The following is a 26457-nucleotide window of genomic DNA, read 5'->3' on the forward strand; positions in this document are numbered from 1 at the left end:
ACGGAGAACTCCGCGTAGTACCATGTGATAGCTAGCCGTAATATTGAGGAACTCTACCTCCGGATATCCGAGGTGAATCACACGCTGCCTATATAGTCTTGAAGACAGCAATATACGGGCTGCTTAAGTACCTACCTTATAAGCTCAAATTTGCGTCTTGCTGTTATATTGTTAGCGACTAATACCTGACCATCTTGGAGTGCTTGACGAACCCAATGCCACTTAGTGCCTCGGTGTCTAAGCGGTTTCTTTTATCGACACCACCAGCTATCGGATTCGCTCGGTAATTAAAAAGATAATAATGGAGCTGGCCATCTCCAGGGCCGAATTTCTGTTCTTCCAGGAACAAACCATTATCCATGAGCGAGAGAGCATTGTAGACGTCAAATTGATACTGCTTGCAGAACACTAGAGAGTCCGAAACAAGAGCATTAAGACGGGTTCTCAAGGCTTCCCTGTCGATAGGGGTGGTAAGTCCTGTTTCGGTAGCGTAATAGAAAAGGTAAGCTGCTTTCACGTTTGAGTGTTTAGAGGGACCGATAACAGAGGATTCGAGACAATAGAACGAGACAAAGTCGGTGATTTTCTTATGTTCATCCTATCGATGCGGTTAGCTCAATCTAGAACCCTATGTGGGCAAGAAATATTACCTCGACGACGTAAGTCCAGACTACTTGCTCTTCTAGGGCATTTTTCTTGTTGTGCAGTAGCCAATGTTCGACTTCCTGCTTGTCAAACTCAGAGGCCAATTCATACTTGGCCAAGTACCGAGTGAGAAGATCTTGAACAGCACCGACGTCTTTCTTTTGCATCTCTCGTAGTCCTCTGATTGAAGTTCGTTCCGGCACAGCATATTTCCTGATCTGGAACTGAGGCTTGCTGTTTGATGGTAAGGGGCTGAATCCGACTTCGTATAGTTTCTGCCAATTAATAGCTCGGTGGTAATATCGACAGGTGCTCACAGGCTTTGGGAGCACGATACCTCCCGTATAAATGGCCTGGAAGACGCCTTCCAAGTTGCATAGACGCGTGATCTCCTTGATAAGTACCGGAGCAAGACGCTTGGAGCGAAGCTTTTTATGTATGCAAAGGAAGTTGACCTCAGAAGCGTGTAAGACCTTGTCTCTAACACGCAGTTCGACGGGAATAGCAGCGATGAATGCAACTAACTTCTTGGACTGTGAAGCCCGAACTCCTCGATGCCATTCTTTTTTCCATCCAGGTGGCATCATCGCCCTAAAAATAAGTACGTTAGCTAGCAATCTCCCCAATTTCTACTTTGCTGTGGGGAATACGGGAACAAGAAAGGGAGAAATGTGTGCAAACAGGTTTAGAGTAAATGCCTTACCATTTAAGGATACTGGCGGAATAATTGAAACGGAACATAGCTTCATCATCTTCAACGTAATGACCATTTAGCAGTTCCCATACCTCCTTCAGCTGGCTATCGTCAAGTAAGTCTAAAGTGGACCATTCAAAGCCGTCGAGCAGAGGTGCAGGTGTCTTGGGAATCTCTTCAACGGTCTGGATCTTGATAGGTCCTTCCTCGATAGGCTGGTCGGGGTTGTCTTCTCCAAATTTGGGGACAGGTTGGGTGGCCCAGAACTTGTAGGCGCCCATATCCTTGACGTTTTTCCCACTAGAAGCCAACCCCGTCATGATATCCTGGAGGTTGAGGCGCTTAAGGGCGTCGGTAGCAGAGTTGATATCATCATTGCTCCCGCTCCCAAGTTCGTTCGCGAGCGCGGGATTGAGGTCGAGAAGTTGGGTTACTTGGTCCTTGGAGAGTCCATCAATAGCTTTATGGATCTTCTTAGCAGCCTTTTCCTTTTCCTTTTCCTTCTCCTTCTCCTTGCCTTTACCCTTGACGGGCTTTGATTCTTCGGACATGGTGTACTGTGTGCCGTGTGCTAAGTCGTAGGTCGAGGGTAGACAGATGAAGCGTGCTCTAAATAAAGTGCTTGGAAGTTGAGTTGTGTTCAGGTTAAGAGCTAAGGTAAATGCATCTCATCGATGGCAGGGTTACAGTGCGGGGCAACATTAACCCCGCTATAAGCCTGTAGCTGCATGTTCCTTCCTACTTACATACATGTACCTGGTGTGGATAAGGAGGCGCTTAGGTACCCAAACCTAAGGTACCTAGGTACCTAATATATATCATACCTCATACCTAGGTACCTACATGTACTTGTTCCTGCATTCGACCAGGTACATGTACACTGGATTCGTATACAAAAAGAAGGTATATATATATACCTAGGTATACCTATACCTATATGAATATATATAAGATATAAGATAAGGTAGTCCTGGCTCTGGAAGTTTGCGCATGTGAATTTTATCAGTGCAATATTCTACTTTTCCGAGGATTAGTTGGATTCTATAATGTTTGATATTACGATATATAAAGAAGCTTAACTAGGTGCTTATAGCATTGACCTCAAACGATCTCATGACGGCGAGCGAGACTGACGAAGACACCATTACTTCGTTGTGTCCTTCTCCTGTTAGTATCACTCCTAATTTTCGTTTACTTGACTAGGCTACTTACCACTATACGACACAAGTTCTTCCCTGATGATAATATCTGGTTCAGCTATAGCAATCGTCGTAAATGTCTCATCCTCTTTATGCAGGGTTCGCTGTTCTTTCCATGATAAGAAGCTGTCGTCGTCCAAGATTTCTTCCATAGTAGCGCTAGCCGCAGATTTGAATAACGCATCGCTCTCACGGTACGGTACCGCTAAGTCATTCTTGGCATGGATAAAAGTCAGCCGTAGCCTTGTTCGTGTCAATCTTACCACATGGGCAAGTCGGTCTGCCGACTTCCACTTATCCACGATGAAATTTCGGAAGAACCGGAGGACCGGCGGGATCGGGCGAAGCAGCGAAAGCACTGGGATAAGACCCGCTGCTGAATAGGAGGAAAGAAGAGTTGGTAGGTCTGAAAACCCGGCAATGAGAATGATACCCGCGAAATCGATTCCTTGCATAGCGAAATGCTCTGCAACACCGCTCGTAATCGCCGTTCCGAGGCTATGGCCCATTATGACAATCCTGCTTGCTGAGATGCCCGCCACTTGCATTGCCCAATCCACGGCAGCAATACCATCATATATTAGCCCTGCCTCTGATGGCGTACCGGTCGATTTGCCAAAGCCACGGTAATCAATGGCTAGAACATGGTAATATGACGAATCAGTCAGGGTGTGATAACTGTCGGGGCGGTACCCCTGGGCAATATGGCCACCGTTCTGTTGCGTAAAAAAGTTAACAATCACAACACTAACCGATGCTATATCCTAGGTATTCACTAACCCCATGAACTGTAGATTAGTAGTTAGTATTTTTTAGTAGCAATCCACGTAGTGTAAGTTAGATATTTCATACAATATATTACAAGGCGAGCATCGGGGTCCTCTTTGAGCAGCTTAAATGAAGCCGTCTTGGTAATATCGTTGGAGTAGCCTCGTTGTTGAGCCTGGAGCTTGTCCTCGTGCTTTAAGTAGGTCGTAAGAGATAGAATATGCCACGCGTAGATGCTCTCCCCATCGACGGTACTTAGCGAGAAAGGCGTCACCTGGTTCCCTTTAGATTGATTACATCAGTTAAGGTGTTACTTTACATTCATCTTATATGAAGCATGAGCTTACTAGCGAATCCCCAATACTCTGGTTCATTTAAGTCATGCCAGAACAGCGTATTAATTCGATGACAGTACAAAAAACTACAAGCGTTCCATTTATTAGCATATTGTAACTACATTTCATAGACAATGAACAGAAATCGATAACCTTACTGTCTCTGGAAGAAAGGAAAGGCGCCTAGTATGATGAAGAGCAGATAGAGACCAAATGGGACGCCTAGACTAATGCCTACGGGGATGGCCCACCGTGGAGTCTGCGAGGTCATAACTGCTAAGAAGACTTTGTGTACCCTGAGGAATAAAAATGAAGGAATTGAAATTCTATTAGAAATTGCCAGAAGTACAATATCTTACTGTACCTAGGTAGTATGTAATGGGATCATGCAGGTGAGATCCGTCCATTTATGGCCCGGGGATGTCGGTTGAAAATCAAGTACTTAGTACCTGAAGGTTTACGTGCACAGAACATAACCCGGTATGTTACCATGGACTTATAAATGCATAAACTAATAGTTCTAAGCTAAAATATAGGTTTATTAAGGGTTTACGTATTAACGCAATTACAAGGCTTGCATATGAACCTTATGCGGGTCTTGCGGCGAACCCTGATATCCTGATCCCCCCCCGGGATAACCTAAGGTAAGGATTTAGTTAAGGTACCGTATCAGCGTATCTAGAAGTACATCAAAAAAGAGACCCGCCTTTTCACCACTAATTAATTACAAACTCTCACTTCTTTCCTTGTTATTGATTGAGCTACTGTTCAAAAGTTTCCTGTATCCCACCACTCAATCGAAAATCAAAGCCGATCTCGCGTCGAATTACCATACATTATTGATAGATTTCCGTCCTTATTTACACAGTATTCTCGTGCTTCTTCTCTTACCATATAGTAACTTTACCACTACGTGACATTAGCTAGCCCTTGGCATTATCATCGCCGTTTCGAGAGATTGCTATTATTACCAAAATGCACTTAGAGTTTTCCTTCTATTGATGGAATATAGCGCTTCTTTTCTTCTCTTGGCATCACCACGGCTACTCAATCAAGCTTCTTTGGGCGGTAGAAGCCCTTGTATACCCCGTTTCGATGGAGAGAAAACGAAAGCTACCGGCGAGGGCTGCCGCAAGAGTTGAACATGTCTCCAAAAAACGAACTGCGACACCTCCCGAGCGATCTGTAACTCCAGTTCCAGCATCGGCATCGACTCCGGTACCTACTGAAACTGTTACGGAAGACCCTCCTCTACCAAAATCCATCCAGGCCGGTAATCCCCTACCGACCGTTGAACATCCGCAGCCCGATGATCTTTTAAGTAAAGATTACCAGTCCATTCAAGAAAGGTATATCTGTTTAGCCTTCCCTATCGGCAGCAAATGCGCTAATACCATCACCTTAGTGGTGTCCTAGCCGAATCACTCTTAAGATCGCGTCAAAAATGGGCCCACGAAGGCGTCTTTGAGAAGTATTGGACCAAACCTACGAAACGGAAAGGCGTCGTCAAAGAGGACCCCAACAATCCCCCTAAAGATAGCATGACCAAGATCGGTCAGGTTACGATTACTGTCGAGCCTCACGTTCTCGAAGCTACCATGTACGCTGTCAAAGATCCGAAACCTGCGCCTACTACCAACTCTACTTTTCGACCCATCGTACAATACGGTCCTCCAAATGGCGCCATGCCCCCTCCTCCGAAACCGAGCACACCATCTACACCGAGCGCACCTATAACCTCGCCTTCACAGCCGCCAGCTCAGCCGCCCTCGCAGCCACCCTCGACAGCGCCACCGCCAGTACAAGCGCAAGGCCAGACACAACCTCAGTCGCAGACGCAGCAGTTAGATCTGCAGCGGCCCCCACCTACTACTATACCTCCTAATAAGCCATTAGCTTCCCCACGTGGTCTAGACTCGGTCCTTGCCGCTCCTCAGCATCCACCGACGATCCCTCCCACGACAGGCCCCTCACAGCCAGCACCCCCTCAGCCTAGAGGGCCCTCTCAACCCGGGTTGAGTACCAACCGACCGCTACATGCTCCTAACTCAGGAGCAACCGCAGCCGTTACAGGACCGGCTGTCCCCGCGCCACCCAAGTCTTCTACGCCAGCTGCAAAACCGGCAACGCCAACTGCTCCTGGTGCTGATCCTATAATAGTTACACTAGCAGAGAGAGCATCTGAAGATCCTCAACTCCGTGACCTCATGAAGCGCGTTGCTATTGGAGACGCAGCACCCGCTGAATTGGCACATTTTCAAAAGATAATTGACCAGATTACTGCCGATTATAAGAAAAAGGGGGGTCAACACGGCCCATCAGCGGATAGGCTCATCGTAGATGGAAGAACGGTGAAGTATTTCGCTGACGAGGTCCGAACTATACTTGAAATCGTTCTCGCTTCCAACCCGCATCAGAGATCTAATGATCTAAGGACACCACCAGGGAGCGATCCATTAGTAATTCTACTCGTGAAGAAGGCCTTGGATGATGTGGCTACGCGGGATATTGTTAGGAGAATAGCTGAGGGCAAAACTAAATTTACAGATACTACAGATTTGAAGACAACTCTTGATAAGCTAAAAGATCTTGTAGTGAAGGAAACCTCGAAACCTCAGCAGGTGACAACAGGGGCTTCTCAGACAACGACTACGAACGGGGTAGAGAGTCCTACTGTACAAACCAGTTCTGTGCCGAGAAAGGCATCACTTACCGGGCCTGGACAACCTACTCATGCGTCTAGTTCCCAGCAAGCGCTACGCTCAAAGGGACCGCCACCATCCATCAAGCCCGACATCTCGGCCATCGTACTGGAATTTTCTGGAGGTAACGGTGACAGGTACTTGTTTCCCAAGTACAGCATCATCGAATATGTCAACCCTACTCAGGCCGTTGCGTCCTTCCTTATAGTACGAAAAGGAAGCAAGCTAGAGTACGGAGGGGATCCCGCATTGGACTATTATCAGCCCGTGACGATCCGGATATATGCCCAGTCCCCTAAGCACTTGGAGAGTCTGGCTAGGGTGGTCGCTCCTCAGGATGAGGTGCGGCGCTACATGGATGATATCATGGATAATATGACACGGGCTGAGTACGTGCTCCTCGCAATGCGCTTGCCAAAGGCGGATAAAGAGGAGCAGGTAGAGGAGGGTACTAGTACGCCGAAGGTAGATCCGGCAAATCAGCCTCAACAGTCTAAGGTGTTATGGAGTAGCAAGGTTTCCTCTACGGCAACTCCGCCGCAGAAACCTATAACAAAGCCACTGGGCGAGGACGAGCAGTACCAGAGCTTCATTGCCACTGTAAGCTAGAAAGTCAGGGTAGAGAATGCTCTTGGGCGTTTGCGCGGGAATCTCCTAGATTGAGGGACGAGTCTTTCTACTTAAAAGTCGAAGAAAATGGCGTGAACAAGGTACGGGCTTTTGTTTTGATGGGCTTGAGGATTCGATATGAGATACCTAGGTTGGGCGGAATAGGCGTATTCACGTCCCACACAATGCGACCACGCGAAGATTATGTATTAACTCAACGGTGTTTCTCGCCTTTTCTGCGTTGCTTTCACCAATCCATATAAGACTCGTGTCAATAACTATTTTTTTTTCTCGATAGCGTAGTTTGATATGTAGACATATACTTAGTTTTACGTGATGTATTACTTTCTTTACCGCCCACTCAACTTCTCGCCTAATTCGCACCGCGCCTCGAGCAACTCGTTGAACCATTGCGTTCGCTCGTTAATAGGGGCGTGACCCAGGCCATCCACGATCAAGCCTTCGCCTGGTTGCAACCACTCTATCAGTTTCCTCCCGTGAGGCGTTGATATCATCCCGTCGTCAGTCCCGTGCATAACTAGGATCCGTTCACGGCCTACCTTGTCCCCTATCTCCTTTAACTGCTCCGGGCTTTTGTAATGCCAGCCCGCCGCGACGAGCTGCAGTAAGAAACCCTTCTTGGTGAAACCGCTTGCGTCGCGCTGCTTGACGATTTCTTGAGCGGCGAAGCGCTCGTAGTTGGTGTTGAATTTACGGTACCCGCCGGCTGGGATTTTGCACCGCGGGACGGTCTCGTCGGGGACGACGGCGTTGTCTGGTGCGGTTAGGTAGTTCGTGGGGAATACTGGAGGAGTTTAGTATGATATATATAATACTGTGCTCAGCTCAGCCCAGCTCGGATGTATAGGTTAGGTAGGTAGGTATGGGAATAAGAACGGGCGGGAATGGCGATAAGGGGTATTGATAATACATACTAGCCCCAGCCGCATATTGCACACTTCTGTCCAGACTCTTTGGCAGCAACATCGTGATTCTATTCATCATATTCTCGGTGAACGTAGTCGTGTTCTCAATACACGCAGCCGTGCTAATCAGGCTCAAGCTGGCGATGCGCCCCGGCGCTAGATACGCCAATTCCTGCGCGATCATGCCGCCCATGCTGATGCCGCAGACATGTAATTCCCGCGGCGACGTCCAGCCGATATGGTCGAGCACTTCCAGCGCGTCGCGCGCCATCGTCGACGTGCTGTACCGCGACAACGGCTTATCGGAGCGGCCCATGCCTCTGTTGTCGAGGACCAGGACGGAGTACTGCGATCCGTGGATGTGTCCGAAGTGCATGGTTTGCCGCTGGTAGGCGGTTTTGAAGAAACCTAGGCCGCAGAGGAGCTGTGAAGAGGGCTTTGTGAGTCTTGTTCGATTTGTCCTGGGTAAAGCTCATCCCGAAAGAGATAGTCTTAGACGGGGTACGACTAGTGGGTTACGCACTATGAGTTTTATAGGGCCGTCGCCGTGTACTTCCCAACTGATGTTTACGGGCCCGTCTCTCCCGACAGCTACGGGGAGGAGACCGCTCTGATGCGGCTCGAGCTGCCACATTGCTGTCGAGAAGGCTGGACTCTCGACCACATCCTGGAGGGGCGGGAAGGTCGCCGTGATATTTGTTTCTGGCCTGACTTTATTAGACGAGGACTAAAGTAGGTATTCGGCTTACAGGTATATATGGCATAAGAACTAAGGGTAAAATACGTACATTGGATTTAGGGAGTGTTGACTTATAAAGAAGAATATCAGGTTAGGTTAACTACCCAGGAGGTACACTTATTATTCAAATGACGAGCATTGGGCCGGTATTGTTAAATATGCGTGTGCTACTTATAAAGAGCTTAAGAAAGTTTATGTCTATGACCAAATTATATAAGTTCGCCTCTAACGACGCCATTCAACTCTACTGACGCCAGTGTTAGCCTCGGCTGGACTTATGAGCTGTTGTTAGTGGATATCGCTAATTGGAACTCCTTCATAGTTGCATTAAGATGCTTTATAATTCCTCGTATCCGCTTTATTGAGTTCTCGGTGGCCTTAATGCTAGTGATGGGACTGATCCGTACAATGGAATGATCTCGCATGATCTATCTTAGGTAGTGTATGTATGTACATTTGCTAGGGTCTATGTATGTAAACCGGTATGTATGATACCAAATAAAAATGGAGCCGAGGCAGTGAATATGTACAGGGCAGGGAAACTTGATTCATTCTTCATATCGTATGTATGTATTAATTGACACCTGCTACGCCCGGTGCCTGAGTCCCAGCATAATCGTACTGTAGCGATCCTCCATTCGTCAGATTTGAATATCCCATCTGAGTTGTCTGTGTATCCATCCCCGTTTTCAAAAATCCACTATTATCTTTGCCACTACCAGCGGCAGGGTTATTGTGAGCTCCCGTCGTCGTCGTTGACGATTGGTCTGGTCGGATGCTAGGTGATTTGCTTTGGCTTTGGCTTTGGCTTGATAGAGACTGGGAGACTTCTGCGGAGGATACGCCTTCGCCGAAATATAGGTAATCCGTGGGTTCAGAGCTTACGCTTTGCTTAGCGCTTAGCCTGTTTGACGACTGTCCGCTCGAAACCGAAGGTTTTCGTAGTCCTTTATTCGATTTCGGTGCGCATGATCCTGATTGCGACGAAGCCCTCGATGTAGACTCGGTTTTCTCTAATGATACTGTGGGGAGCTTGACATTCTCGTCCTCCTGGAGGTCTCTTTTCCGATCTTGTGGTTTTATAACGCTCTTTACACGCGAGAGGAAGCCTGCAATGCCCATCTTGAAAATATGATAGGTGTATGAGATTTGAGTACTGTTAAACGTAGAAATGTCAATTGAGTAAACTTAAGCTAGCGCGCTGTGCTTCTATGACAATAATTTACCGAATCTTCTTGAGGTTTAATATAGGTGTATTTCTTTGACTTCAAAAATGTCTATTAGGTTGGAATATGAGGCTGTGAGTTTACGTGCCTGGTTGTAATTTCAACTTCAAACAAGGATGGCTTTTTGGTACTACTACCTAGCTCAGCTGAAAGACAGCAAATGCGCCACAATTATATTATAAGTTTAGTATGAGGTCATAAGGTCATATAGAAAACCATTGTCAGTGCTTAGAGGCTTTAGAAAGAACGATATTAGGATATGCACCTCGAAGTTCAACTCATACCTCACTAAATTAGGTCACAGAACAACACATATCCTGAAACTTATTCTTGGCAATCATGAGTGGATAAACTTGTTTTTCTTAAAGAGGGTGGTTATCATGTATAATTACGAGAAGTTGGAAATCAAGTGTTTGTTAAGCCAAACGCCCACCATTACACTAGACTTGAATGCGCGTGTAGGAAGGACCAGGTATAGGTAATAATTAGGTAAAGATTAGGTGTACACCAATAAGCGTACGGCAAAGGAAAGGAAACACACGGTACTGAAATGAGGCTATCACGATCTGTTGTTGTCTGTTGTTGAGTTGTGTGTGTGTGGGTTAGCCTAAAAGGTAAACCCTTTTAGGCTTAGCCCCACGCACGTGGTAGCACGTGACTAGATTACATAATTGGCTATTCCCCATATTCCAACAGCGCGGAATGGAGACACTACTGAGTTATAGCTTACATATGCGGTAGTAAACGGGTACGGTTGGTTAACCAAAGGGAAGCTTATGCAGGAACAATGACGACTTGAATAAAAGTAAACCCGCATCAGACACATTGTCTAATATTCGTTAATAATAAAGGGTATCTGCAATAGACTAAAAAAAGAACACCCTATGGGTATGTCCTCCTCGTGACCACAAAAACCATAAAGCACTGCATAGAACCCTCAAAACTCCGCATAACTAATTAACGGGATGTAACTTCATGACCCCGAAACCTAGGTATTATCCTAACCAGTCGCTCAGAGAGTTGGAATAAAATTCTTCGAATCCTCTTCTTGTTGTGCGAATGATTGTGGGAATGCGGCAATCCCGGCAACAATCCCGGCAGCCATAAAGCAAACTGAAATAATAGACCAAATGACGCCCCAGCACTGAGAAGAGCCGCCGTAGCGCTCGGCAAACACACTGGCATCAGAACTATTGACTTTGCGGAGAATCAGGTCGTCGCACTAGAAATCAATTAGCATTAATAATGTGCGCGAAACATTGCTCAAAACTCACAATATCCCAAACGCTGTACAGTGAGCTCATCACACCGATGAAGAGCACAAAGAATCGCAACGGTTCGGCATGGGCAATGAACCAGAATGCCACCAAGAGTCCGACAGCAAGTAGAATAGTCACGATCGTAAGCCAATCTCGTTTACCCCACCAGAGTGTCAGTAAGAAGCATACGCCTAAAACTAGACTGGCGATCTTGCTTGCGACGATATCGAAGCCGCAGAAGATAAGAAGGGCGCCGATGAGGGAGGATCCTAGGTAACCAGCGGGTAATGTGATGGCACTAATTCCTCCAACCACTAGCAATAAGAGTCAGCATCTTTAATAAGAATGAAAGGAAGAAGAAAATAATATTTGGATACATACTATGGGTGACACCTCCTTCACGAGGATCAAGAGAGATAGATTTGACACGTCCACCTGTGCAGCACTATGGAACGAGTTAGTATCTGCATCCTGAAGTAATAAATGTCTAAGCTATAGACGTTCAATAGAGAAATACATAATATGTGAAAAAGTGAAAGACTAATAATGTCTTAGGTACTTACGGCAGTTATAGCGTGTCCGAACTCATGAAATGCGATAACAAGCATCTAGGAAACATAATTAGTAACGGAAGCCCCATACCTAGCAAGACATACAGGCAACAGCTAATAGATACATACCTTGAAAGGCCATAATGACCATCGCACATAAGGAACGTTCCATAAAATGGCAATAACGACGACATAGACGGCGATGATACCCAATGTAACTTTTTGGGCATCGCTAGTAACAGTTAAGTCGCGGCGCGATACGGCATCCCGCCGAGCGAGTCTGGCGACCTCGGGTCCGGCTGCTACCACGGCAGCTCTGGCGCTGCGGAGTAGGTGCTCGGAAATGAAGAGTCCGGGCCTCTCGTGTACCGGAGCCATGTTGTATGTTGTAGGAAGTGGGTGTTGTTAACGAGTGTAAGGTTGCGTAGGAATGAGCGTCTGTTTGGGTACCTAGGTTGGGGATTTACAAGTGGTACGAAGGCATTGCAGGTTAAGGCGAAACGTTGCAGTTTCTTCAGAAAGGGCAGTTTATCTGTAAAAATCTACAAACTCAAGAATTGGCTAGCTGACGTGGACAGGTGGGCTGATACAATACATGCTTGTGTTTTGGCTGTCCTATTAGTGACTTTGCAGTATAGGTATGCCGAGACAAACCTGGAAGCATAACGCAAGCCGCTTTGCTGCGCCTCGATGCTGTGTGGCGGTGGGGGTACGAATGTACGTGACTGTTATGTAGTCGCGGGGGTGGGGTGGCCTAATTTTAGATGCCGAAGCCGCTAACCTGGGTCTTACCTTTATCTAGAGATTACCTAACGTAAAGATGTCAGCTAGTATAGTAAAAAAGAAAAACAATTATGCTAGGTTGATTATTGAACCTTGTTACATTATAAAACAGATATATACTTAAAAGCATCATATTTCACCAAGTGCTGTAGCTCGAATGATCTGTATACGATAATTCTTAGCGTCATGTCGATATGATTTATACGAGTATTGCTAATGCAGTTCTACAGTCCCTGCGCCTTCTTCCTATCGATAAAGCAATATGAAAATTATGTAGAAGCGAACAATCCATTGATATATCTATTAGTTCAGCTCCTGTAACGTCAACATCACGAAGAGATTTCGGAGTCTCCGAGAACAGTGAGGATTTGCCATGAGGAAAGACATACATACAGTCCCGGAGTAACATACCCGTAGAACTGATATGTATAGCTCCTCATTCTCATTCTGCCCGATTCCGACCTTGTTGGAAGGGCCGACTCTTGCAACGTTGTAAAAGACATTTTTGACGTTTCGGTGATAATGACTAGGGGACGGCTCAGCCCACTATATATGCCAAATGGTAAGCCACCAAGTATATTCTATACTGAGACATTTAATCGGTTCTAATTGGACCGACAGTTTGTCGTGTTGAAGCATGAAGTTCACTACTTTTTAGGGATAAGGCCAGCGCCCTGCAGCTACACTTTGGGTAGCGTTTTGCAGTTTGGGCGATGATCTACCATTGCCCATTGCGAGCCTGAGCGAATCGGATGATGAGTTTAAGCCTCGAGTGGAATACGAGGCCTGCCATGGCTGCCATGTTACCGTATTTTTGAGCATGTCTCAGAACACTACAATGCTGGGTAAATTGAGAAAGGCGTCAAAAGCCTCTAAACTGATATCATTAGGACCAATAGAAAACGATTCGCAGTGCGAATAAGAAAGTAGGGAGGTAGGCAGATCGTTATTTCTCCACTGAAATCATTATCATAGACGGGCACCGTCTACGTGCATTTGAGGCTACACCTACCATCTGATGCGATTCTAGACCTAACGGGAAGTATCGATCGTCGGGAGAAAGCGAAGAGCCGTTGATTGAATCGCCCCCTTTTTAGTTGGGACCATTCAGAGGCAGGTAGGATTCGATGATGACAGGTACCGTCATGCATATATATAGACCTAGAAGGTCGCATCAAGAAATACCCAAGTTAGCTTTCATCCTCATTACAGCTTCAGCTCTCTCGCTTAAACCAGACTCTCGTTAGACCTTCGTTAGAATTAATCAACCATCGTTTTCAAGATGAAGCTGTTCTCAGGTACATCGCTTGTCGGCCTTCTCGCCACCACTGGTCTTGCCAATGCGAAGGGAACCCAAGCACCATTTTCTATCTCCAAGTTCTCTGCAGGAGCTACTCCGCACTCGTCGGTCGGATAGTAAGTTGATGTGATACTCAATAGGAGTGAACCCGTTATTAACCTTTTTAACAGCGTCGAACTCACCTGGTCGTACTCCAGCGGCCAGAACTCGACAGCATGCTCAGCAAAGCCGGGAACCTACCAAGTCTTCCCTTCCGTCGCGAAGACTGCGTGCAGCGACCCGTCGACATTCTTCAACTTGACTAAGCGCTCAGACGGCGGAGCAGACCTTGAGCTTTGGTATCGGGAGGCGTATGCCATCCACACCATCTCGGCGGATCAGATCGTATGGACGAACCAGCAGTCACCGACCGGAACTGTGCAAGTCTACTCAGGTCCTCAGAACTTCACCGTAAAGGCAAATTATCCAGAGAACTAGGTGCTAAAGGTACTGAAGGTGTTGTTCGACGCGTTGGTCATTGTTGCAGTGTTAACCTGTATATAACACCCGAAACGCAGGACTGATTTAATATGGTTGTTTGTAGCCGTGGGATTGTGATGAGATATACATATTAGAGAAGGAGAACGACTGAAGGGACATGTGCCTCGCTCTTAAGAGTATAGCCATGCTTCTACTTTTATAAAAAAATAAAAAAATAGATAGCAATGAAATTTTTGAGATTATCATCAAACGCTTCCACTATACTATGTATTAAAATGTCGGACCTGTAGGTTAGTGATGTTTCCGTGCGGATGCGGACGTGATGTAATTCCATACCCAGTGGGTACCAGGTACTTACATAGCGTGATGCCGCCAGGAACCGCCCAGCTGCATTACGTACCTAACCTAATGTACAATACAAGTAGGTACCTACCCAAGATTTGGTGGGTGGACCTCTGCCCAGGGTAAGATGCTTGTGGGGTTAGCTTAGGTGATCTCAGCTAAATTTCATATTGTCATTTCCATTTAGCACATCGAAGAAATCATGTCCTATCCAGCGTAGGAAGGGTTGCGTTTACATGGCAACAACGACTTTTACAATGCACCAAGTTCATTTATCACTTCTTCCTTAATCCTTCGCCCGATTACATTCCGCTTGTCTCATCTGTATGTATTCGCCATGAGCGCCACCCATTTACCATGGCATCTTTATCCTCTTCAGCAGTGGCTTCGTCCTTGACGCGCCCACGGGTAACCATCGCTGTGATTTCTGCTATTGCGGCGGCCTCCTTAGGCTTTTACTACTATCGACAGAGTCAGAACCGCGCTTCAGAATCCGATATTACTGCTACAGGGCCTGGTTTACATCGCCGTAATGCCGTGAGACGACCTCGCCGTACATCCCATCGCCATGACGACTCCTCAGAATCTGATTCGCATGACGACGAGAATGACGATGCGGGCAATGTCGAAATCCCCTTTCCAGCCCCGCCAGATAATGCTACCGTCACCGATGAACAGAGCCCGACCGAATGGTATAACGACAGCAACCAGGCCCCTCGTCAGCGGACCGGTGAGAATATAGTTACGCTCCTATTCCGGGTGTCTGAAGATAACGCGAGGCGCAACGCTTATGTGCACCGTAGCTGTCAGTGCAATGGTTGCGGCATGGTTCCCATACGCGGAATTCGATATCGCTGTGCCAACTGCGCTGACTTTGACTTATGCGAGGTATGCGAATCTCAGGGTCTGCACAACAAGACGCACGTCTTCTATAAAGTCAAAATACCCGCTCCGCCCTTTGGAACTCGACATGTACAACCGACCTGGTATCCAGGCGATCCCGATAACGCTATACGCAGTATACCACGGTATCTCTTGACCAGGTGGTCTCAAGATACTGGTTTCGAACGTGTTGAACTCGATGCTTTCTGGGAACAGTGGACTTTCATGGCCAATACTGAATGGAGAGATGATCCTAATGGGCTGGGTTTGGCTATGGATCGTAAGACTTTTGAACGGTGTCTTGTTCCATCTGGCGGTTATCGGCACGCTGCACCTAACCTTATCCACGACCGTATGTTTGCGTTTTACGACACCAACCACGACGACCTTATTGGATTCGAAGAGTTCCTCCACGGCGTATCGTACAGGAATAGGAAGGACAAGCTTAAGCGAACATTTGACGGTTACGATATTGACGGTGACGGCTATGTCAGCCGACGAGACTTTCTACGTATGTTCCGGGCTTATTATGTGCTATACAAGCAGATGCATAAGGACATTCTTGACGGCCTTGATGACCACATGATGACGACCACCGAAGCTCAGCAGCTTATCAATGGTAGACAACCCTTAAGTAGTCTCTTTGGTCGGGAGGGTAGGGTCCCTGCGGCCGATCATTCGAGACCGATGGAGGGTAAAATATTCCGTTCAAACGGAGAGGTTGAGGTCAACGATGACAAAGGAGTCATCAACGAGGATAAGCTGGATACGGGCAGCCGTGAAGAAATCCTAAGCAGTTTATTTGCTAGAAACGCTAGCCAGAGCCTCTTCACGGAATCATTCGGATCCTCTAGGAGACCGCAATCCCCCGACGGAGATACTCGTTACTGGTCCGGAATAATCAATCCTCCTCATACTACGGTTGACCTGGCATCTTTGCTTTCAGGTGAATACCCACACATTACTGATATTCTGGAGTCTATCCACCAGGAAAGGCAACATTCTCTAGATGAGGTTGAGAGCGGTTCGTCTGATGAGGATAAACAAAGCGAACCCGAAGATCAAGGCGCCGATGAAACCGACGAGGGCGAACCTGCTGATCCTAACCCTCCAAGCGAAGCTCTAGAGCCAACCACTACCCAGGCTATTCCCGATGCCAGTAGGTTTACAAATACATTACCTACAGAGAGCCAGCTCAGAGTTCAGCATCAGGCAATTGTAGCGAATAGCCACCGATCAGGTATTGACAAGCGGAAGAGGTTGCTCGCTCGAAAGAAGCTTCTTGAGAGGTGGAAACGACGTCAATTTTATCTAGACGAGGAAGAAGGTGCTGCGCCTCCACAAGGATGGGATGAAAACCAGGATGTACTATTAAACTTGAATGGCATCGTCGAGTCATCTAAGTCAGCACCCCATTTTCTCTCCCCGCGATCAAGATCGTCCTCCAAGGTTCGCTTCGCTGAAGATGCGGATGATTTTGAAACCAGATCCAACCCGTCTACTTCTTCGCGAAGCGTACCGGAGAGGTGGGGAGGAATGGAAATCCCGGATGCGGAGCGAGATGCTGGTAAAGAAATCCTCTATCAGGTCACGCAACAAGCTTTCAACGAGCTCTTAGACGAGATTTTCAAGAAGAAAGAGGATCTCGCTGTCCAGGCAGCAGAAACTAAAGAACAGCGTGAGAAGTATCGGGAGCTCTTTAGCTCGATCGACCTTGAAAGCGAAGACGAGGAATCCAGAGATCAGTCACCGGCAGGGAGCCCTCCAATCTCGCAGCGAAGCTTGGCTGAATTGCTTTCAACCAGTGGCTATATCACTACCACTGGCTATCTTACTGGCCACTCCAACGTAAACCATGGATCACGTGCAGCTGCAGTGACACAGAATGAGGACAGCAATGAAAATGCTATCAATGAAGAGATGGACGTTCTATCAAAGGACCCCAGCCCCCCAGAGCCCGCGGAATACCGTGACCCTACTCTACCCCAGAACCGACCTAATAGCATAGCGCAACCATCACTTGACGGTCTCACATCTCAGACGGGAAGCAACACTAAATTTAAGAAACTAAGCGACGGCTCCGACGCGTCTAAAAATGAGCAGACTACCGAATCGAAAAGCATTGATCTCGACGCCCCGGACCACATATCGCACTCCACACTGATGTCATGGAAGCGTCTTGACCTTGCTGAACAAGAGGCAAGGGAAAGGGGTGGCTGGGGTAGACTAAACTACAAGGAGTTTGAGGAGATATATCGAGAGCACGAATTCGCAGACAGCAGCCGTAATCGGCTAGATTACTTAGGTAGCTGGATCGACTTTTGTATCCCGTAAGGTCGATAAAGAAATGCACATGGCAAGAAAAGATATGAGTGATGAGTGTACGAATAAGTTGACGAGACGTCTGATGATCACCCTAGGTCCGGCCTATATTTGGGCAGCGGTTGAGGAGGGAGGTGTACATTATTTATTATCCTGCCCGATACATAATATAGGGTAGCATCCTCAAAAAGTTCATCCATAAGCAAATGTGGAATAAAAATACAGATTTCTTAGAGCGCTCGGTATTGGTTGTCATCTCTATACCATCTCCAACAACACTTCGTGAACCTGTTGAGTGATAACGTTAAACATCAATGGATATAGGCATAATTAGTACTCATGCGATTGCAGTGTAGAGATTGTCTAGCGAAAAGAAGCCAACGACTCGCATTTTCAAATATACCTTTTATTACCTTACAATCCAATTATGCAATACTCAAATTAATACTATACAAAGTTGATTGAATACCCCTATCTACGCCGAGCTCTAAGTAATATTCACATGCCATAGCTATAACACCCTTAGCCAACAAGCAGCTAGATGTGAGTTAAGCGGTTGGATAAGTCGATTATAAACCAATACGCTGATGCTAAGCGAGTCTGCTCTTGACTATCTTCGGGCTAAAGTTGGCTGTGCCAGGATGATCTAGGGATTGTGAAGTAATACTCGCGCGAGTCTGATGTATTTTCTATTATTGGCATTCTATTCTGAGGAACTCGGTTATGTCTTGATCTAACTACCTAGGTAACCTAGGTACCCACGTACCTGGACATCAGACACTTATATACAAGTATGCCTTACTCCTCACTTAATGCCGAATAGAGTAGATCATATACGATATACCCCACGATTTCTTAATTGCCGAGAGATTTATGTGCATGCAATCTATCGGGTGGTTATATGTATAGCCATTGGCAGCTGTTAGAGCCTCAGGGGGGAGGGTTATGTAGCGTCAATGATTACTACCGTAATATAAATATTTATTACCGACTTTAGTATTCGTCGACTGTAGCCGATTCGTTCAGTTTATATGACTTCAAAGTTGTGGCGACAGGGTTGGGGAGTTTAGGATAGGCATGGCATAATAGGCTGTTTTAGTCTTACCTGAAGGGTGAGCGCTCTCCGCGAAGCAGTGTATGGAAAAGGGACATATGTGAGTATATAACAGTAGACACTTCCAATTCACAAGTTACGCGAATAAGGCATATCGAGTCGTTATCGTTAATAACGCATTGGATAGTCATTTGTACTAATTAGTTCTTGTATAAGACGCGTACTTGGAGTATGGCTACTTTTATCCTGATAGGGTGGCTCTTATTCTCCGCATCGGCTTCAGCCGAATGTACGAGAGACTTTCTCGTAGGAGTTACTAACAAGTATGTTGCGGCTCAAGCTGCCGGGTCCAGCGACGATGTGACGGCACTAGCGGCACCCAACGTCACTTACACCGAGAACGAAGTTCCTAAAGCTATCAACGAAGGCGTCTTGACCGAGGCTATCAAGATCGACCATAACCGTAGCATCCACGACACCGTCAACTGCGCGACCTTCACCGAGATCATCGCCGCGAGTAACCCGCACCAGTATGTCATCGGCACGCGCATACTCTTCAATAACGACAGTAAGATCTCGTTGATCGAGTCGATAGTGACGGATACTGGTGACTGGGCCTTCAATGCCACCGGGTACCTGTACTGGAACTCGCAGGAGAACTGGGATCCAATCCCCGAGGACAAGCGAGACAGCCGTCAAGTCATCCAAGCGGCCGGTGATGCCTATTTCAATAGGTTCAAGAACGAGAACGTAACCGTACCTTTTGGAGTTCCCTGCTCCAGACTTGAAGGTGGCGCATCTACCGCACCCCTTAACATGACTGGGGATTCATGCACGCTCGCAGGTCTGCCGTCGACGCTCGTGGTCACCAACCGCCGCTACGTTGTGGACGAGGTTCTGGGTGTCGTTGACATCTACCTCGGATTCCCCGGGCTGGATAGATCGCAAGGCGAGAAGCCAATGCCGGATAGCCATATGTTTAGAGTCGAATCCGGCAAGATCAGATACATCCATACTGTTTCGTCGTGCGTAGAGGCAGGGTGTGGATTCAATAGCACGATCCCGCCTACTTCAAGGATCAGGAAACTACGCACTTTTGAGAGGCCCAGACTATCCAAGCGAGGATACTGATACAGGGGTAAATGAAGAGTCATAATTATGTAGGGTTTGCGTCGAAAGGGGTTGTAGTAATGAGATTGTAACTAGGTAGATACGAAGAGATCCGGTGTAGTTTTATAACGTTGTACTAGGACTTGAAAAATGTATTACGACTAATATCAAATCAGTTACGAGGAACTAGAAAGCTCTTATATTCTGAATATTACACTGTACCTATTAACTTATGTTCGTATATCGTATAGTTATCGTATGTTGTACACCTTACATCGTACGTCGCAACTTGCCCAAATACGATGAATATCTATTCCAATATAAGTCTACTATAAACAAAATGTACTGCTATATCAATCGATACTGCCCGCCATTGGTGCCAAAGTCCGGACTAATAAGCTCTCAAACATATTGCCCCCATTTCTTCTCACACCACTCCCAAAATTCCGCCGCTTTACCATCCGATACCGCCTGCAACACATCACTCCGTCCAACAGGTCGAATCCTACCCCAAGGCCAAATATACGCACCATTGGTACCTTCGTTTACATCCGGTGAGAATCCGGCATAGAGCATCGTGTACGCACCGTACTTGGATGGGTACAAGACAAAAATCCTGAAAAATGCTATATGCCACCAGCTGGAGTTCCCCCAGATAGGCGTGTACAGATTCCCGGGATTCTGGCACACGCTGATAATCCCGTACTTGCCCCAGCGTCTAGCCCCCTCCGCCGCCAGGAAATAATTCCCGGCTTTGGACGCGCCGTACTCACATTCTTTGTTGATAGTCGGCTTTTCGATCCGGGCGAAGTCGACGCCGCCGGGTGGCGAGTTTATGTCGATTCGTATGGATCCGGTCCAGACGATGCGGACGCTGTCCTTGGGCGCGGACTTCGCTGCCGCTTGGAGCTGCGGGAGAAGCTCCTGGGTGAACAGGAGTGGGGCGACGCAGTGGGTTCCGATGTGGGCTTCAAGACCCTGCTTTGTCACGCTGCCGGGTTCATAGCCGAAGCCGGCGTTGTGCCAGAGGATGTCGAGACGTGACTCTTGAGCCGCAAAGGACGCGGCGGCGGGCTTAATGGTAGTGAGGTCTGAGAGGTCCAGGTAAAGAGACTTGAGCGTAGCAGGGGTTGCCGGCGCAGGGGAGATGGCAGATACTTGCGCGATGGCATTGTCAATCTTTTCAAGTGAACGGCTGGCCAGGTATATTGTGGCGCCGGTGGGATAGAGGAATTTCACCAGATCTAGACCGATACCTAGATATGAATTAGCACATTTAGTCTTGGGAATCAACTGCCCTCTCATCTCAATGACATACCAGAATTAGCGCCAGTGACGATGAATACCTTGCCTACTTGGCTCCCGGCTGCGAGGTTCTTCTCCGTGACGGTTGGCGCAGGAGGGTAGAATTGCTGCAATAAGGTCCATAGTGAGCTCGACATGGTTAATGTTGAATGATAAGACGCTTCTTCAACTCAGCTGATTCCTTCACATGTTTATAAATCATATGTGGCTACGTGTACGGATCCGTACTATGTAAGCTTATGGATCACTCCAGTCATGATGCTACATCAGGGGGGGGAAGTGTACAGGAACGTATGGTGTCGCAGGACATCGTAGTGGTAGTTTACTTGGATGCGCACTTCATGAAGCACGATCTTTATTCTTCAAAAGTACACTTCTTAAGCACTTTTAGGTATCTACCTTTAAGTAAAGCACCTATTATAGTATTCCCTGAAATGTACTTTCGTATAAGTTACATCTACCTTTTTGTATGACTCTACAGACACTTTGGTGGTTTGGCCAACCAAGTAGTTCTAGGCTCATTCCAAATAGCGTCAATATGGGAATGGTGTTTAGACTTACATCTTCATAAGCTTATGTGCCGCATTTAGATTCAACTAGTTAACATGACTCTCGTATTGTTTGCATACCTACCTAGATATGTAGCTTAGAGGTCACACATATCCAAGTATAGAAGCAGTAGAAACCAGCCTTGATTAATAACTCGGTTATTACAAACCAGAAATTTCTCTAACGCCGAAGTTACAGCTATAATGACGTAATTAGAAGCCCGGTTGATATAATCCACATGCTTTTTTATAGAGTCGTCCGTAACACCAAACTTCATCTCGGCTTGTAAGCTGTATTACTATCGAAAAATCCAGAACCTAATGGGCCGATAGTTTATTGCTCAAGATCATCCAGATCAACCGGCTCTTATACATAGGTAGGTAGGTATCTATTATTTATTATGCTAAGAACCCCGCCGTTCGAGTGTAGATAGTAGGTTAGGTTACGTAGGTACTTATTCCACCGGGAGTCCCAGTCATTAAAACGACAACGACAACATTATCATATCTGTTCCATATACAAACTAAACGTACAAAAATACCAATTTTCACAATGAAGGAAGCCCTCGTAGCACCAGGTGAGAGTCAGATAACTGTGACTCTTAAGCAGGGCTAAACATCGTCTAGGCCCCAAGGTCCAGATCATCGACTCGCCCATCCCAAAGCCCGGAGCCGACGAAGTCCTTATCAAGGTCGTAGTGAGCGGGTCTAATCCTAAGGATTGGAAGGTGCCGGATTGGCGGGATGTCACCATAAACCAGGGCGACGACATTGGTGGTATCGTTCAAGAAGTTGGTTCTAATGTGACCGAGTTCAAGCCTGGCGACCGTGTCGCCGGATTCCACGAATTCTTAACCCCTCACGGGTCTTTTGCTGAATATGCGATCTCACACCAAAACACTACTTTCCATATTTCGCAGAAGACCACATTCGAAGGTATGGATTAACAGTGAGCGTGAGGATTCCATACCTGTGATATACTAACGGGCTTGACTTTCTAGAGGCTGCTGCAGTTCCGTTAGCGGCAATGACCGCAGCGGTCGGTCTTTATGTCAAACTTGGTCTTCCGCAACCGTGGACACCGGCAATCGAACCCACACCCCTTTTAATCTATGGAGCAGCTTCCTCTGTTGGGGCATACGCCGTCCAGCTCGCTCGGAAGAGTAACATCCACCCTCTCATCTGCGTTGCTGGGAAATCCCATGCATATGTGGAGACTTTGATCGACCGTAGCAAAGGAGACGTTATCATTGACTACCGTGGCGGGGATGATGCCGTCGTCGAAGCATTGAAGAAAGCAGCCGGTGATTCCAAGATCTTGTACGCATTGGATGCCACCTCGGAGTACAATAGCTACGTCAATATAAGCAAGGTCCTGACCGAGGGCTCTAAGGTAACGAGCGTGCTATCTCCACAGAACTTCGAATACCCAGCTCACGTGTCGCATTCCATTACCATGGTGGGCTCGGTGTATACTGAGGATAAGGACTTTGGCTATGTGTACTTCCGGTACTTCGGAAGAGGGCTGCAGGAGGGCTGGTTTAAGGCACAGCCGCAGGTCGTCGTGCCGGGTGGACTCGGGGGAATTCAAGAGGGTCTGGAAAACCTGAAGGCCGGCAAAGCAAATGGCATCAAATACGTCTTCCGGATTGCTGATACGGAAGGACTTCAGTGAATGGGTTCTATATTGTCTTGCTAACAATGCTACCAAGGGAATAGTTGGGTTTTAGGAATTACAACCTCGTTCTTTAAAACGTACGGCCCTAAGACCAAGGGTTAAGAATATAAGGTATATAGCTAGGTTAAATGTGTTATATGACAGTTATGGGAGATTTATATTTCATGATATGACAAGAAGGATGTTAAACAAAATGATTTATAGGACCCCCTGTGCCGTTTATCCAAAAGTGCGCAAACTCGATCCTACTACAAAGCAACACTTTCAATGAGGAACTTACGATGCGGATATATTATATCGACATCAGTTGGGTTTAGTTGCTCCTGTAGGCGGCAACATACTTGACCTGCAAGCCACTGCCAAGACCAGTGGTGGTGTTGCCATCGGGCTGGCCACCCCCTATATCGGTATTAGCACTCCATAGAACCACAGAGAGTCGTCGGTAGATTGTTCGCAACCACTTACCGGGGAAATTACTACCAACAGCAACGTTGAGGATAGGGAAGAAGCTCTTGTGAGCGACTCGTCCCCACAACTCGCCGTCTCCTATATCGCTCCCCTTGATCTGGAAAAACTTGTTTCCGTCGAGATACCATTCCAGAGTCTCGTCCTGCCAGTTGCTCGGCCCGCGGTTGACCTTGATGGCCCACGTGTGGAAGGACTCGACTTGGAAGTGCTCCTGGCTGCTGCCCTTGCTCAGGTGGTCTGAACCACCCCGCCCGTAGTGGAGGGTGGCGAGGGACCAGTCGTTACCGTGGGCGTTTTCGAAGACTGGGAGAATAGTTAGTCGAGTACGCGTCCACAATATCTTCCATACCCTCTTCTATGTAACGTTTTCTGTCACTGTCTGGCAAAAGAACTCATGCACTTACTATCCCATTCACCGCACTGCGGCCATTGAACACCCTTCCCGTTGCGAATATCATTTCCTAGCGCCCAAAACGCCGGCCAGATTCCTGACTGCTGGTTCGCTGGGAACGTTCCGGTGCGCAGCTCGGCCTGTAGCAGGAGTCGGTGGCCGTCGGGGCAGTTGAAAGCCTGCTGGCCCTCGAGACGGGCAGAAGTCCACTGCCCGTTGTCGTGGCGAGGGGTGATGTTCAAGGTACCGGAGCCGCTGAGGGAGGAGTTGGCGGTGCTCGCGGTGTAGTGCTGCACTTCTTGGTTGCCCTGGTTAGGGCCAGTGGTGATGATGTTCCATTTTCCTTGGTTGGGGAGAGATCCCGCTGCGCCTGAGAAGTCGTCGGACCAGATTAGGCTGTAGCCGGATTCAGCTGGAGGAGGGGACATTGTTGGTGTTTTAAGTATATATATATATGAGCGAGGTGATTTTCCAAAGCTATTGATGGCTTATTTAAAGCGAGATGATTTGTGGTGAGTCTCGTAGAAGATGCTGGCATCTCAGCTCGTCTTTATAGTCCGTGTGAAGCCATCATGACCCAGAGACTTCAAGCTACTCCATAAGAGGTAGCCTCTGATGTCAGGTAAAGTTAGCATCGTGAGATATCATGCGTTATCACGGAGACAGAGGCGTAAATGCTGTGATGACTGGCTTATGGTTAGTAATAACTAGTGGTATTACTTGATATTGCCATCACCTAACAAGATGCTATCCCATTGAACAGCTCGCTTCGCTGCCGCCCTCAGTAACGCCGTGCATGGATCCATATTCTCTGTTCTAGAATGAAGCTTTGTAGATGTTTATTTCCAGCCTCATCGTAACTCTGCCGTACTATAGTCTGACTGTTTATTGATGAGATCAGCATGGTGGGTAGCCAATAGTAGCACTTATACGGTGAGGTCGCCTTTCCATACTTAGGTAAAATTATCTTACATAGGACGACTAAATGAGAAGGAATTTTTACAACTTGCTATGGAAAGAAGCTGTCATGTGGGCATGGCCCAGGGGTAGTATTTAAATGTGTCGTTCAGCTGTCAGCCCTAAGAAGTGAAGTTATCCGCGTAACAGTCAAGAAAATACACTTCGGGACAGCTTACACAATTGTGTTCTAAATTTTCGTTACTAGCCTCCAATATATCGTAGAGTACGGCCAAGAAATGTAATAGGCAACTACCAATTCCCAACTCAGCCGAGGTGCTTATGTGAGGGTCAGCGTCAAATTATGTGAGGGATAACATCAATAGAGTTAAGTGATTTATTGCATTCAAAGACACTCTGAGTAATGTCACCTAGGCCTTAGTAATACCGTCTAAATACGGTTGAAGGGCCAAGGCAACAGCTTGATGCTCTGTTAATATATTAGAGCAGAGCGGGATTTGGGCGAGGTGAGATGTTTTAATAAAGTCTAGATGCCAATAGCTCTCACCCATTTAAAAGCTTACATTTTAATATTCATGTTTCTAGATTGGAAACTCGTTAATATTAAGTGAGGTAATTGTATAATGACACAAAGCGGTTTGGATCTGATAATATCCACCGAGATATGTTCATCGACTACAATGTACAGTTATCTTATATGGCCCTCGGGGAAGTACTCTAGACGTCTAGAGTGGTACTGATGCGCCGCTATATGTATCTAATTAGATATCATACAGCCCCCAACAGGCGTAAACGTTCCCATCATTATCTTATATGGCCTGAACAAGCTTCCGCTACTGTGTTGATTGAGTCTCTCAACAGTGACTGGCTCATGTCAGAGTCAAAGCGACTTCGAAGTTTTCCATGAGTAATACCTAAACAACTTTTGAGATAACTGAATCATCTTTACATATATTACCACTAGAAGGGAAGAGTCATGTTTGAATGACGGAAAGTTGCCATTTTATAATATTGTTATAATGCACTCCACCTTTTTGTCAACACGTGAACATTCCTATAGTTGGAAGTAGAGTTCATGTCAAGTAAGTATTGGTTAATGTTATTATCCTGAGTTATGGTTACTTCATATCAATCTCTATTCCATCTACTACGCAAAAAATATCATTGCTGATACATATGGCCGGCTAGTCGGCTTTTACTGTTAGAATAAATACGACATGTCA

The 26457-nt window shown here is 46.8% G+C and overlaps 12 protein-coding genes across 12 annotated transcripts; 5 read left to right on the forward strand and 7 right to left on the reverse strand.

Annotated features, from left to right (window-relative positions):
* Window positions 1–178: 178 nt before the first annotated feature.
* Window positions 179–2169, reverse strand: F4813DRAFT_400356 (peptide N-myristoyl transferase; the record flags this gene model as incomplete). Its single annotated transcript, XM_049248257.1, has 3 exons — window positions 1349–2169; window positions 651–1236; window positions 179–598 (listed from the first exon to the last, which is right to left on the reverse strand). Exons 1-3 carry the CDS (start codon window positions 1888–1890, stop codon window positions 179–181), a joined length of 1548 nt encoding a protein of 515 aa, XP_049095087.1. The 5' UTR covers window positions 1891–2169.
* On the reverse strand, window positions 2170–3912 carry F4813DRAFT_400372 (alpha/beta-hydrolase; the record flags this gene model as incomplete). Its single annotated transcript, XM_049248258.1, has 6 exons — window positions 2170–2498; window positions 2552–3254; window positions 3319–3326; window positions 3391–3588; window positions 3654–3727; window positions 3800–3912. 6 exons carry the CDS (start codon window positions 3910–3912, stop codon window positions 2419–2421), a joined length of 1176 nt encoding a protein of 391 aa, XP_049095088.1. The 3' UTR covers window positions 2170–2418.
* Window positions 3913–4268: 356 nt separating this feature from the next.
* On the forward strand, window positions 4269–7334 carry F4813DRAFT_375895 (uncharacterized protein). Its single transcript, XM_049245065.1, has 2 exons — window positions 4269–4990; window positions 5047–7334. Exons 1-2 carry the CDS (start codon window positions 4737–4739, stop codon window positions 6950–6952), a joined length of 2160 nt encoding a protein of 719 aa, XP_049095089.1. The 5' UTR covers window positions 4269–4736; the 3' UTR covers window positions 6953–7334.
* Window positions 7038–8642, reverse strand: F4813DRAFT_400376 (alpha/beta-hydrolase; the record flags this gene model as incomplete). Its single annotated transcript, XM_049248259.1, has 4 exons — window positions 7038–7757; window positions 7888–8302; window positions 8402–8545; window positions 8628–8642. The coding sequence occupies 4 exons, from the start codon at window positions 8640–8642 to the stop codon at window positions 7303–7305; spliced, it is 1029 nt and encodes a 342-aa protein (XP_049095090.1). The 3' UTR covers window positions 7038–7302.
* A 400-nt stretch (window positions 8643–9042) lies between these two features.
* F4813DRAFT_375897 (uncharacterized protein) lies at window positions 9043–10421 on the reverse strand. The gene is made up of 2 exons (XM_049245066.1): window positions 9932–10421; window positions 9043–9773 (listed from the first exon to the last, which is right to left on the reverse strand). The coding sequence occupies exon 2, from the start codon at window positions 9737–9739 to the stop codon at window positions 9191–9193; it is 549 nt and encodes a 182-aa protein (XP_049095091.1). The 5' UTR covers window positions 9740–9773; window positions 9932–10421; the 3' UTR covers window positions 9043–9190.
* Window positions 10422–10855: 434 nt separating this feature from the next.
* Window positions 10856–12031, reverse strand: F4813DRAFT_383527 (peptidase M50B-like-domain-containing protein; the record flags this gene model as incomplete). The annotated part of the gene is made up of 5 exons (XM_049245953.1): window positions 10856–11065; window positions 11118–11416; window positions 11484–11547; window positions 11666–11710; window positions 11783–12031. The coding sequence occupies 5 exons, from the start codon at window positions 12029–12031 to the stop codon at window positions 10856–10858; spliced, it is 867 nt and encodes a 288-aa protein (XP_049095092.1).
* Window positions 12032–13103: 1072 nt separating this feature from the next.
* On the forward strand, window positions 13104–14257 carry F4813DRAFT_281731 (uncharacterized protein). Its single transcript, XM_049240501.1, has 4 exons — window positions 13104–13281; window positions 13350–13370; window positions 13719–13852; window positions 13907–14257. The coding sequence occupies exons 3-4, from the start codon at window positions 13719–13721 to the stop codon at window positions 14211–14213; spliced, it is 441 nt and encodes a 146-aa protein (XP_049095093.1). The 5' UTR covers window positions 13104–13281; window positions 13350–13370; the 3' UTR covers window positions 14214–14257.
* A 438-nt stretch (window positions 14258–14695) lies between these two features.
* On the forward strand, window positions 14696–18236 carry F4813DRAFT_375920 (uncharacterized protein). The gene has a single exon (XM_049245067.1). The coding sequence runs from the start codon at window positions 14916–14918 to the stop codon at window positions 17772–17774; it is 2859 nt and encodes a 952-aa protein (XP_049095094.1). The 5' UTR covers window positions 14696–14915; the 3' UTR covers window positions 17775–18236.
* Window positions 18237–18930: 694 nt separating this feature from the next.
* F4813DRAFT_375922 (uncharacterized protein) lies at window positions 18931–20068 on the forward strand. The gene has a single exon (XM_049245068.1). The coding sequence runs from the start codon at window positions 19048–19050 to the stop codon at window positions 19945–19947; it is 900 nt and encodes a 299-aa protein (XP_049095095.1). The 5' UTR covers window positions 18931–19047; the 3' UTR covers window positions 19948–20068.
* A 182-nt stretch (window positions 20069–20250) lies between these two features.
* On the reverse strand, window positions 20251–21395 carry F4813DRAFT_375923 (NAD(P)-binding protein). Its single transcript, XM_049245069.1, has 2 exons — window positions 21245–21395; window positions 20251–21182 (listed from the first exon to the last, which is right to left on the reverse strand). Exons 1-2 carry the CDS (start codon window positions 21366–21368, stop codon window positions 20329–20331), a joined length of 978 nt encoding a protein of 325 aa, XP_049095096.1. The 5' UTR covers window positions 21369–21395; the 3' UTR covers window positions 20251–20328.
* An 849-nt stretch (window positions 21396–22244) lies between these two features.
* On the forward strand, window positions 22245–23580 carry F4813DRAFT_282028 (GroES-like protein). The gene is made up of 3 exons (XM_049240502.1): window positions 22245–22357; window positions 22407–22715; window positions 22781–23580. The coding sequence occupies exons 1-3, from the start codon at window positions 22333–22335 to the stop codon at window positions 23452–23454; spliced, it is 1008 nt and encodes a 335-aa protein (XP_049095097.1). The 5' UTR covers window positions 22245–22332; the 3' UTR covers window positions 23455–23580.
* A 32-nt stretch (window positions 23581–23612) lies between these two features.
* F4813DRAFT_282036 (glycoside hydrolase family 16 protein) lies at window positions 23613–25134 on the reverse strand. Its single transcript, XM_049240503.1, has 4 exons — window positions 25058–25134; window positions 24330–24928; window positions 23923–24228; window positions 23613–23856 (listed from the first exon to the last, which is right to left on the reverse strand). Exons 2-4 carry the CDS (start codon window positions 24742–24744, stop codon window positions 23771–23773), a joined length of 807 nt encoding a protein of 268 aa, XP_049095098.1. The 5' UTR covers window positions 24745–24928; window positions 25058–25134; the 3' UTR covers window positions 23613–23770.
* Window positions 25135–26457: the final 1323 nt, after the last annotated feature.

Source organism: Daldinia decipiens (assembly GCF_022478715.1).
Source record: "Daldinia decipiens strain CBS 113046 unplaced genomic scaffold F4813scaffold_53, whole genome shotgun sequence".
In the NCBI taxonomy this organism is placed as follows: Eukaryota; Fungi; Ascomycota; class Sordariomycetes; order Xylariales; family Hypoxylaceae; genus Daldinia; species Daldinia decipiens.

Bases quoted from the DNA above. Each gene is read 5' to 3' on its own strand.
- F4813DRAFT_281731 (XM_049240501.1), top strand. From the start codon at position 13,719: ATGAAGCTGTTCTCAGGTACATCGCTTGTCGGCCTTCTCGCCACCACT. The intron at 13,853-13,906 runs GTAAGTTGATGT...CCTTTTTAACAG, and splicing joins CCGCACTCGTCGGTCGGATA to CGTCGAACTCACCTGGTCGT.
- F4813DRAFT_282028 (XM_049240502.1), top strand. From the start codon at position 22,333: ATGAAGGAAGCCCTCGTAGCACCAG. The intron at 22,358-22,406 runs GTGAGAGTCAGA...AACATCGTCTAG, and splicing joins GGAAGCCCTCGTAGCACCAG to GCCCCAAGGTCCAGATCATC. The intron at 22,716-22,780 runs GTATGGATTAAC...TTGACTTTCTAG, and splicing joins GCAGAAGACCACATTCGAAG to AGGCTGCTGCAGTTCCGTTA.
- F4813DRAFT_375920 (XM_049245067.1), top strand. From the start codon at position 14,916: ATGGCATCTTTATCCTCTTCAGCAGTGGCTTCGTCCTTGACGCGCCCA.
- F4813DRAFT_375923 (XM_049245069.1), bottom strand. From the start codon at position 21,368: ATGTCGAGCTCACTATGGACCTTATTGCAGCAATTCTACCCTCCTGCG. The intron at 21,183-21,244 runs GTATGTCATTGA...ATTCATATCTAG, and splicing joins CGTCACTGGCGCTAATTCTG to GTATCGGTCTAGATCTGGTG.
- F4813DRAFT_375922 (XM_049245068.1), top strand. From the start codon at position 19,048: ATGGCTACTTTTATCCTGATAGGGTGGCTCTTATTCTCCGCATCGGCT.
- F4813DRAFT_375897 (XM_049245066.1), bottom strand. From the start codon at position 9,739: ATGGGCATTGCAGGCTTCCTCTCGCGTGTAAAGAGCGTTATAAAACCA.
- F4813DRAFT_282036 (XM_049240503.1), bottom strand. From the start codon at position 24,744: ATGTCCCCTCCTCCAGCTGAATCCGGCTACAGCCTAATCTGGTCCGAC. The intron at 24,229-24,329 runs GTAAGTGCATGA...CTATTCTCCCAG, and splicing joins GCAGTGCGGTGAATGGGATA to TCTTCGAAAACGCCCACGGT. The intron at 23,857-23,922 runs GTAAGTGGTTGC...ATACCGATATAG, and splicing joins TGTTGGTAGTAATTTCCCCG to GGGGTGGCCAGCCCGATGGC.
- F4813DRAFT_375895 (XM_049245065.1), top strand. From the start codon at position 4,737: ATGGAGAGAAAACGAAAGCTACCGGCGAGGGCTGCCGCAAGAGTTGAA. The intron at 4,991-5,046 runs GTATATCTGTTT...CCATCACCTTAG, and splicing joins TACCAGTCCATTCAAGAAAG to TGGTGTCCTAGCCGAATCAC.